Source organism: Crotalus tigris, unplaced genomic scaffold (genome assembly GCF_016545835.1).
Source record: "Crotalus tigris isolate CLP2741 ecotype Arizona unplaced genomic scaffold, ASM1654583v1 scf7180000024506.1728113, whole genome shotgun sequence".
Taxonomy (NCBI): Eukaryota; Metazoa; Chordata; class Lepidosauria; order Squamata; family Viperidae; genus Crotalus; species Crotalus tigris.
In genome coordinates this window covers 952,523-963,893 of record NW_024100677.1, presented here as the reverse complement: position 1 = coordinate 963,893, position 11,371 = coordinate 952,523, and the positions used below count along the sequence as shown (strand labels likewise).

The 11,371-nt window shown below is 35.8% G+C and overlaps 1 protein-coding gene across 2 annotated transcripts in view; it reads right to left on the bottom strand.

The window, feature by feature from the left end:
- Positions 1-2,782: 2,782 nt before the first annotated feature.
- The window catches only part of GALC (galactosylceramidase), a 38,157-nt gene continuing 29,568 nt past the window's right edge, over positions 2,783-11,371 (bottom strand). For both annotated transcript variants that reach the window (XM_039333436.1, XM_039333437.1), the window contains exons 13-17: positions 10,487-10,631; positions 9,711-9,891; positions 7,742-7,902; positions 7,112-7,188; positions 2,783-6,146 (exon numbers count right to left, since the gene is read on the bottom strand). In XM_039333436.1, coding sequence (XP_039189370.1) covers positions 6,003-6,146; positions 7,112-7,188; positions 7,742-7,902; positions 9,711-9,891; positions 10,487-10,631 — 708 coding nt within the window. In that variant the 3' untranslated portion in view covers positions 2,783-6,002. The remainder of the gene's footprint in view (positions 6,147-7,111; positions 7,189-7,741; positions 7,903-9,710; positions 9,892-10,486; positions 10,632-11,371) is intronic.

Here is an 11,371-nt window from a genome sequence, read left to right as displayed (position 1 = left end):
ATATCTGTGTGCTTTACGAAAGAGTTGTGTTGTGTGGGAGAATAGAAAGGAAAAATTTATAGCTGAGGGAAGGGAGTTATCAGCTTAACTGGCAAGTGATAGTAAAGAAGGAGTAGGCATGGTCTTCAACAAGCCAGTGACAGACAAACTGAAAGAAGAGACAAAGCCCAGCAGCTTCACTGCTTTAGCAACAATGCTGAGAAGTTACAGCCAGCCAGCAGCTGGGAAACCATCTTCCTCTTTTTACTTCAGCACAGACTGAGATACTGCCATGCCAGTGCAGAACAGCAGCACAGAGCAACAAGCCAATCAGGAGGTGGCTGAATGGTGGCTAAAGACTTTGGTGAAAGCTCAAGCAACAAAGAATAGACTATTTAGAAAATAAGAAATGCAGATAGATACAGACATAGAAGGCTTAGGAATAAGTGGTAAGGTAGAAAATAAGTTTATTTAAAAAAAAAAAAAAACTAAAAGCCTCCCTGGGGGAAAAAATGGAAAATGAAAACAGCCTGTTTGTTGCTGGTTTGTAAACATTTCCCAGAAAAGCCTTCTCACTGAGATGAAGATTTATGTGTGTATGCATGCATATATACAGCCATCCAGCTCAAATATGTGATTCTGGGTACAAAAGATAGAAAATTGCATAAAATAATGTAATACATTACAGCCAACATAGTGTTAGGCTGCATTAACAGAGGGATAGAATCAAGATCACGTGAAGTATTAATACCACTTTACAATGCCTTGGTAATGCCACACTTGGAATACTGTATCCAGTTTTGGTTACCACAATGTAAAAAAGATATTGAGACTCTAGAACAGACATGTCAAACTCGTGACGTCACGTGACATCGCGCAACATATCGGAGCCTTTTTGCCATTGCCGGCAATGGGGTAGGCACGGCTCTGGTATGATGAAACCGGCCCGCGAGCCGGCAGTTTGACACCCCTGCTCTAGAGAGAGTACAGAGAAAAGCAACAAAGATAATTAGAGGTCTGGAGGCTAAAACACATAAGGAATGTCTAGTTTAATGAAGAGAAGGACGAGGGGGAACATGATAGCAGTGTTCCAACATCTCAGGGGTTGACACAAAGAAGAGGGAGTCAAGCTAGTCTCCAAAGCGCCTGAAGGCAGGACAAGAAGCAATGGATGGAAACTAATCAAGGAGAGAAGCAACCTAGAATTAAGGAGAAACTTCCTGACAGTAAGAACAATTAACCAGTGGAACAACCTGCCTCCAGAAGCGGTGAATGCTCCAACACTGGAAGTTTTTAAGAAGAGACTGCACAGCCATTTGTCTGAAATGGTATAGGGTTTCCTGCCTGAGCAGGGGGTTGGACTAGATGACCTCCAAGGTCCCTTCCAACATCATCATCATCATCATCATCATCATCATCATCATCATCATTATTATGGATCATCGCAGTCAGCCAGATGTTCAGTCTGGATTTGGCATTTTGTCTACCTATCGAGTCCTTACCCAGGATCTGGGATAGGCAGATGTGGATGTTTGATAGTATTACAGGTATCATCGCAGGATGGAAGCAGTTCCTAGTAAGGCCGCCTTTTGCAATTGACTAATAGCGAATTTGTCAATACCAATGGTGTTCAAGTGGTGCTCCAGTTGTTTTGGGATTGCACCCAAGGAGCCTATGACTATTGGTACTACCCTTGCTTGCTTTTGCCACAGTCTTTCTATTTCTGTTTGTAGGTCTTTGTATTTTGTTATCTTCTCCAGTTCTTTCTCTTCTATTCTGCTGTCTCCAGGCACTGCCACGTCCACTATCCATCATCATCATCATCATCATCATCATTATTATTATTATTATTATTATTACATTAAAACATGCTAAATAATGAAATAGTGAAGAGGTAATTTTAAAGGCTAAAATTATGGCTCTGACTTAGAATCATGGAAGCCTCATTTAGGCTGATCAAGGTCTTCCACAGGAATAAGAACCCCTGCATTTGTTACCATGGAAGAATCAGCCCCAAGGGCTATTACAATTACATTTAAATATCTTGATTAAATCTCTTTCCTGCAACAAAAGCATTTTACTAATGATAGGCAGATTCACCTTTGCATCCTGTTCACAATTCCTCCCCTTCTCTCAGAAGATCTCAGAAAATAGCTTAAAATGGTAGCCCAATGTTAATTTAAAATATTTAGCCCAATACTGTCAACACCCTTGCACACTGCACTAAGCCATTCTTTAACCACAGTTGATTGTTCATACATCCTATTAAGCCAAGCCAAACAAATCATGTGTAACCCAGGCATAAGTTTCAGAATGTGATTATTTCATCTACCAGAGATTTATCTTCAAACTTTCTGCTTTTAAAATAGATTATCTACCATTGAAATTTCTTTCCTAGTTTTATTTCTGAACCATGTTCTGCACTATGTAGTATGGTGATCTGTGAAAATTTAATCTGTAGTTATTTTGACTAGTTTTACAATATATTCTACCTTTCCTTCAGAACTTCAAGAAGGCATACACAGCATTCTCTCCTCCAATTTTTTCTCAACAAGAACTCTATAGCAGAGCTCCTCGGGGCACTGGTTCCATGGAGAGAGGTTTTTCCATGGCCTGGAGAATGCATGGTTTTGTGTGCTGCCTGCATCCCATGGATGGGGCTTTGCTTGTTTCTGCGGACCAGTTGCTGGCATGCCACAGCCCAGTACTAGTCCACGGACCGGAGGTTGGGGAACCCTGCTCTATAGGTTAAGCTCAGAGAATATGACTAACCCAGACAAGACACACACAAACAAACAACAAATCAAAGATTTAAATGATATTTATTCTTTGTTTGAAACTTTAGGAATTGCAATAATCAACCACATATAGCAAACTATTGTTGAAACATCAAAGCAGTTTCTTAAACAAGCCAATTTGTACTTTATGGAAGTACAAACATCTGTACTTCCATAAATTAACAAGAAACAGAATTCTTGATTTTACACTTAGTGAAGCAGGCAAAACCAGAACTATTAATGTAGCACAGAAATATTACAGCTTTTGTAATAAAGGCAGGTAGGCATGCATATCCCTGAATTAGTCTTTTCCAACTAACTGGTTGGACTGCATAACTTCCAGAATGAACTGGTTGTGGGGGGGATAACTATATGCAAAGGATATCATGTGTACCTAGTAATCTTTCTGCAATCCTCAGAAAGCAAAATGGTAATCTTAAATGTGCAGCCTTATAGTTTACATTAATCTAATAACTTTTAGGCATTTGTTTCAATTTTAAATTTATCCTGAGATTGATTCTATTTGTCTGGGAAGCACTAAGGGACAAAAGATTAAGAAACCCATTTTGCTCTTTGTTTTATCATGCAGAAAAATCAAAAAACTAAACATTTTGACTCTGTCTACTTTGATGATATGAGTTACTTCATCTGTAACTTTCCAGTCTGTTTGAAAAAAATGACAAAAACAAAAAAAAACAGATCCTGTGAATTCTGTCCTTTATATCCTCATGCTACAAGGGAAAAGACAGTAAACATTATCTCAATCTCCAGTTTTGAACACAGTTTTGAACCATCAATATCCAATTCACAAAACAGGACAAACACTATACTATTATTAGCTTATTAACTGCATGTAAGTATATTTACCATTAGCCAATCTTATCATCTTTTGTCTTAAGCTGAGATATGAACAAGCATTTCACTCATACAAGGAAACATACTTTTCCTTTTTGTCTTTGCCTAACTGATAATCAACATCTTACAAACAAGCTAGACTGTTAAAGTTTGAAATTTAATTCAATATGCTGACTAGAAAACAATTGTTTTGGTCTGAATAAGATAGAAAAAATATGGGGGCTTATGGTTTAATCATGTCTGGAACAGACAAACAGTCATAATTCTGTTCTGTAAACCAATGCATTATCAACTGTAATATCTTGTCTCAGAAGTCTCTTTGAACTAGAAGAGACAGATTTCTGTATGTCATCTAACAAAGATATTTTGTAACGCTATCTAGAGTATAAAAACAATTCTATCAGAATCAACTTTCAAAGGAGCACATCCAGTTAGTTTTTATTGAATACCATAGGTTAACGTTGCCTAGAATAAAATGAGACACAGAAATGAACTACTTTTTTAAAAAAAGAGGCAAAGTTTTAAAGAAGTTACCTATTCTTTCTATAAAGCCAGCAATCCACAACTCTAGGTGAAACAGGAACATATTAGGGTTTCTTCAATGGCAGATAAAAGGTGAGAAAACATAAAGCAAGATTCAAGTCTACAATTTGCATAATTTGCAACATCACTGCAAAAGTTTCTGATTATCAATAGTCTGACAATAACAAAGAAAGCAAATCCACAACCACAAGCCTTTCTAGCATAGCTTGTCTTATATAGACTCTTCATCTGTCAGCTTCATTTGTCAAAATATGAACACAAAGTGATGGACGTTGATAAGAATTTTATATACTTCTGTTGAGCAGTTTTAGAATTCTGTATTAAGATTTTTCCCCAACTATAATAATTCAGTATACCTTTGCAATGATATATTCAGGACAACATTCTCATAGAGAGCTATTTGCTCTGCCCTATAAACTGTCAATTTGTATTAGTTTTATTTTCCACTATTTTGTATTTGGCACCTACCCCGTACACTTTAAAATACTAAGTAATAAAATAAACTGAAACTAGTTAACTAATAAAAGTTCAATAAATAAGCAAATTATTTTAGCCTTCAAAATTAAATTTCACCAAAAAGGATAAAGGAACATTGGCATTTGTAAGCTAAAATATGTGAAATATTGTTTTTCTGCATACTTTTTTATTCATGAAAGCTAGGGTCTTGATATGTACATCATCCACAGATACTGATGTTTGTGCAACTCTTTGGATTATAAATTTCACAATTTTACTTCTCGTAACGTCCTTGTGCAAGAAAACCTTCAAGTGTATACTGACCTGCAGACATGAGGTAAAACAAGGTCTCATGACTTTTCATCACCTACACGTAGTCCTCGACTTACAACATACATGAGCCTGGAATTATGGTGGTAAGTCATGGCAGTTGTTACTCAGATCACCATGTGACAGTGCCCAATTTTATAGCCTTCTTTGTGGCGCGGTTATTAATCAAATTTGCTTTCAGAAACCAGAAGTAAAAGCCAGAAACCGGCAAAAAAATACCAAAAATTACGGTTACATGACCAACAAATGCTGAAAACCATAAATCCAAGCCAGTTGTCAAGTGCCCAAACTGTGATTAAGTGATATATTTTAGGGGTGGTACAGCCACCAGAACTGCGAAAATAAGTTGTACGTAGCTCCGGGGAGGTCCATCATAATTTTGAACTTCACTAAGGACCATCTGTATACTTTTTTCTCCTTCAATGTATCTAGTCGGGCACAAAGAAGAAAACTACAAAGTTATCTGGGTTATTGGATTATCAACCTAAGATTAATAATAGGCATTTTCAATATATTTGCTGTACTGTTATCAATGAGAGGTAGTTTAAAAGAAGGCACTTCACAAATAAGCCAGCCAATCATAAGCTGGCTATTTTTTTTTCTTCATTAAAATTAGATAAGTGTATTTAGACATTAGAAAACTAGGAATAAAATCTCATGTCCTGGTAGAAGACATATAAATCCACTGAAATCCTTATTCCATCATTCCATGCTTCATAATAGATATGAGGCATTCCATCTGATTGCAAAGTGAATTTTACCTCCCCCCTAAAAATGGACTTCACACCAGAAATAGTGAAAGCAGAAATTCTACCTAATTGTAACTGCTTAATTGCTATTAATTAAAGAGATAAGACTGGGTCACATTTCCATTTATAGCTTGCACAAAAAAATTAACATAGATCTGATTTTAAGAAGGAAGAGGAACGATTTGTAGCCAGAAGAACATTGAATATATATTAATATTAGTAGGAAACAATCAAAAATCTCCAGTAGCATAATTTACTATTAAATTAAGGTTTGACCAGGCATACTTAGAATTGACTATGTATAATGGAAATATCAGCTGGCCTCAACATGAAAATTGTCAAATTGTGTCAATTCAAAAGAATGGGTTCCAATAGCTGCCCAGCCATTCTCTGGACTGTGTGTGGTGACGTTCTCCCAGAGAGGATAGCCATTCAACATGCCAGAGATATTGGATCTCTGTCAAAAAGAAGGAAAAAGTATAAATTTGTATTCAGGAGTCAATATTATTTTCAGTATAATGATGAAGCACATCATAAGGCAGAAAATACATCTTTCTAAACTATTTGGAAAATATTTTTGTTTTCCACAAGGCAACTGCTCCCTCATTTTGAGGGAGATTTCATTGCAAGTTTTCCACTGAAAATAAATTCACAAAATATATACACTGAATTGAAACCAAAAAACAAATCATGCCCACATTCTATAACCAAAGGTCACTCCTCCCACTGACCTTTATTTCCACGATGCATACTTATCCATAATGTGGATACTTTACAGAGATATGGAGTTCAACTCTCAGAATTCCCGAACCAGCCTGACCCTTTCTGAGACTTCTGGAAGTTAGAATGTTAAAACTGGGAAGTGGGAAGGGCACCATTAGGGAAAATTGGAAAATATATCTTAGTATTTCAGAGTTATTTCCAAGTGGATTAATTCCTGTCATTTCTATGTCACAGGAACAAGTTAAATTAAGTGGAGGAAATCCATGTTCTTTCCTCTATTCACTTCATTCAGAGGAATAAAACAGAATGTCCCCCCTACACACATACACACACAAACACACACACAGAGAGACACGTCCAAAAGGCAACCCTGTTGTACAGTCCAGATTTTAGAAGTGATAGGAAAATACGTAACTACACTGTATCCCAAGGAATGCCTTATAGATGAAAAACTGAACTCAGGAAGAGCAATTCTCAAAAAATATGTGTATAAATAGGTTTTAACCTGTCGGGATATTCTTGTACTAATCTCTAAGAGGCTATTCTTGAACAAAGGAACTCTCTCAGCATGATACTACTGAATTGCAGGTTGTGAAGTAGTTGAATTTTAATACCTGTGGCTTAATGAGATAACAGACTTTTATTCCTCTATAGGAGTTAATCAGCTTACCAGTATTTGGATAGCACTGTAATGCTTACCTTGAGAATCAAAGTGAGTGTATACCATCTGTTTGCTCGCACACCAGATAACCCTTTCATCAAGATTTCATCACCAGCTACAAAAGAATAACATTTTAAAATGCTTTCTCTATTTAGAAAGGAACTGAAATGATGTGCCACACAAACTCTAAATCTGAACAAAATTAAATAAAACAAAACTAAAGGCATACAAGAATGCAATACAATGAGTATATTATATTCAAATACAGTGATAAATCTAAAAATAAGCTAAGGATAAAAGATAGTTATCACTTATCAATACTGTAATTTATTTGGAGTTGTATAGCTGATGGCAAGGACTGTGAAGCTGTAAAGCAGATTAGACTGCTCAACTAGATTGAATGTCACAGTAGCTATTTGGAATCCTACACATCACATTTTGAATGCATTTTCAGCTTTGAATATTGGAAGGGAAAAGAAAATGCTCCAATTTCTACCTTTTTGCCTGCTTCCTAACATCTGGAAACACTAGGTTGGGTAAGATTCTGAAATAGATAACACGAAAGATTTGCAGGGCACTTATCAAGTCTCTAAGAAGAGAGGGCAATTCACCTGTCCAACACCTTCCCCCAGCATGCTGCAAAACTTAAAAAGTAAGAAAGAACTCACCAAGATCTCCTGTGACTCGATATGTGCCATCAGGAAAAACCCAAAAGAAAATTCCTTTGGCTAATGTAACATATATGCCACCTTTGCTAATTCTTCCTGCAATGAATGCTCCTCCTTTATTTGATTCTATATAAATATCACAGGTTATTACGAAATTTACCCTGTAAGAATAAATGGAAGATGGTTAAATTTGAGGCTGATTTTTTTAGGAATTGTCTTAATGTTTGAGTAGTTTTTTCTCTGACCTATTTTGAAATCAGAATTTGTAACAACAGAAGGAGGAGAGAGAAAGTGATCCAATTCATAATTATAATATGTCAGGGGAGTGATATTTCCTTCCTGTTTCTCCCCTAAATCTCTAAAGTAATATTCTAAATATAATGATGCTTTATTTAGGGCTCAAGGTTATTCCATATAAGACTTCCCAAATAGGAACTGCTTCATCTTAGTGCCTATGGAGATTCTTAGTTATCCAGGTCATAGTTATCCCAAAGGTGCTTTTTCACAAGGCAACTGGACTTTCTTGTTTTTCTTTAAAGACATTTGCTTCTCATCCAAGAAGCTTCTTCAGCTCTGACTTGCTGGTGGCGAATGGAAAGATCACCATCCAGTCTTCAAAAAAACCCAAGAAAATCCAGTTGCCTCATGAAAAAGCATCTTTGGGATGCTTCATCCTAGATTAGTTTTAGCAAAGATGCAGTAGGACTCATTGTAAATAAGATTAACAATTTTTGAAAAGCCAGAATAAATCCACCTTCAAAACTGCCTGATACCTTATACGATTTAAAAAATTTGTTTCCTAGAAAGGCAACACTTCACAAAACTTTAGGATTTTTTAAAGATTAATTTGGGATGCATTCAATACTATCTAGTACTATTGAACGTGCTATATTACCTATCCGTATTATACAATTACAGAAATACCCAGAAACACCTCTATAAATACCTCTAAGAGCAACAGAGATGTAACTATCAGTCTCTTTAGGTGAACTGAACCTAAAAGGATAATCAACAATATTACACAATATTCCATTTCTCTGGCTACCATGCTTCTAGTTATATGGGCCTCCATTTTATTCCCAGGTGCATTCTTTTCCAGTTTGGTATAGTTAAGGAAAAAACAATATCAAAGATGACATCAAGGGAAAGAATAGGAAAGAGAATAAGCAATTATCAGAATGTTATTTATAAATTTATTTATAAACCATTTTGTAAATTCATTTTTTAAAATTGAAAGGCACACAGTCTCTTAAAACTAAGTAAGTTTATTTACATAAATTTTGTTTCCAGTATTCAACAGATCAAATAATTCATACTCTGAAGTATAAGTCATATCCTTGTAACAAGTCTGCTTTCAAAAATACTAGCTAGGATAATTTTTGACATAGGAAATATGTTCAGTTCTCCTTTACCAATGGCTTCTACTCATCAGCTTCTCATTACACAGAAGGAGGCACTAGGCAATCTTGGACTAAACATTATGCAGCACGAAGTTTACATAAACATGACAACACTTCAGATTCAACAGAAATGGCATATTATGGGTCTCATCTACAAAGGAGTTCCATTTGATGGTACCCAGTAGGAGAGCCTTTTCTGACGTGGCAGAATAGATTGGCTACAACCTCGCTGGCCTTTAAGAAGTCCCTAAAGACATTGCTATAACATCAGGCCTTGATTAAGGTTGATGGTTAATTGGTAAAAAAAATTATTTGTTTTATTTTATTTCTATGAGTTTGCCTTTGCTATTTTAACTTGTGAGATGCCATAGCCACATAAATAAAATGGGAAGTTATATAAAATGAATGAAATAAAATTAAAATAAAGAATAATCACAAGAAGTAAGTTTTCAACAAAAGATTCTCTGCAACTATAAGTTTACTGCTATATCCATGTTTCATTGTAAACTTTGGACTAAACTGAAAATACAGTACTACATACAGTACTACATACCACATGCACTACATACCACTTATAGCTGCCTATAATGCTGATTGTATTCTTTGCATCAATAACCCAGGTTATAGGACTCTGAGTCACCACTTGTCGGAGTGTAAAGACATGTTCCCCTGGATCAGAAGCATTAATAAAATATTCAAACACTCCTGTTTGATCAGTAAAGTATGGTGCTTCACTGAAAGGTGGGTTGCCTATTTGAAGAACATAAATTTTATTATTTCAATCCCTCACAGTCATATTATACAAAAGTAGCAATTTCTTAGTTCCCCAAAACTCCACATTATAGTTGTTTATCATCATATGTACTGAAAAACTCATTTTTATTATCTTAACTGGTCATCTCTTCAATGTTATCAAGCTAAATGAAAAAGGTCACCAAGAAGAGTCAACTGAAATCTGTATGTTGGGAAGTCTAGTGGGCTCAGATCTCAGTATTCATGGTTTTTTGTGATTTACATCAAATTTCAAAATTAAAAGGCCGCAGAAAAAAGTTCAATGAACAAGTACATGGACTGCCCAATCTGCAGCTATAATCACCAAGCAGAGCTAAACCTATCATGGATGATTTAATTTGGATTTTTGTTAAAACACGGGATTAGACTTAAAGATATCAATAGATTCTCCCAATTGATATCTATGTTTACTATGATAGGTTTCTGTTCATCTACTATTGGGAATGCTAGAGAACTTATACTATCGATGAGGGCCCTATCCTTGACAAAAATGATTGACAGCCTAGGATCATCAAATTAGAAATTCCCTCAAAATAGCTTTATGATGACTTACGGATATTGAAATCATCTTTGTAAGTGGATGGAAAAGGTTGAGATGGAGGAGGTTCTGAGAAAGAACTTTTATGGCCAGTTGTTAGAGTTGTCAAAGTATAGATCTCATCCAAGCCCAAGTTTAGCATCAATATTCCTTCAGAGATCTGCATAGCAAAAAGGAGAACAAGTGATCAAGTAGTAGCAGTACATATAGGCTAGTTTTTCAGGGTACTGGAAAGGATTCATTCTTGGACCACTGACAAGAATCAGAGTCAATTTGGTCTGAGCTTTAAGGCACCAAGCTAGAAACCAAAGACAGTGAATTCTAGTCCCATCTTAGATATGAAAGCCCACTGAGTGACTTTGGCCTGGTCACTCTCTCTCTGCCTAATTTATCTCAGGGAGTTGTTATCATGGGTAAACGATGTAGAAGAAGGATATATATAGAGAGCTCTAAATAGTTTAGCTGCAAGCTATTATTCCAAGTGCTTTACTATGTTAGCCATGCAGTATTCCCAAATCAAGAATTTACTGGTAGAGTGTAAGGAGTTAAAGGCCAAGTAATTTTTTGGCTTTATACACCACTCAGAGTACACTGGAGTTAGGCATCTGTAATCAATTTAAAATAAATAGGCCTTACACTTTTATCATGAGACATCAAACATATGTATGAAACAGAAGTGCAAAAAAGTATGAAATCACATGCAACATAGGTATCAATGGAAGCTAGTCTCCATCTGATTCAACTCAAACTGCATGTTTTTCTTCATCTGGAGATGGAGCTATGGCTATAGCACAATAACATGCTATATGATTGAAACAATACTACAGCTCTGGGTATTTAGAGTGCTCATATTTCTTCTCTAAACTCTAGTTGCCTCATTAAAAGCAGAAATATATTGCC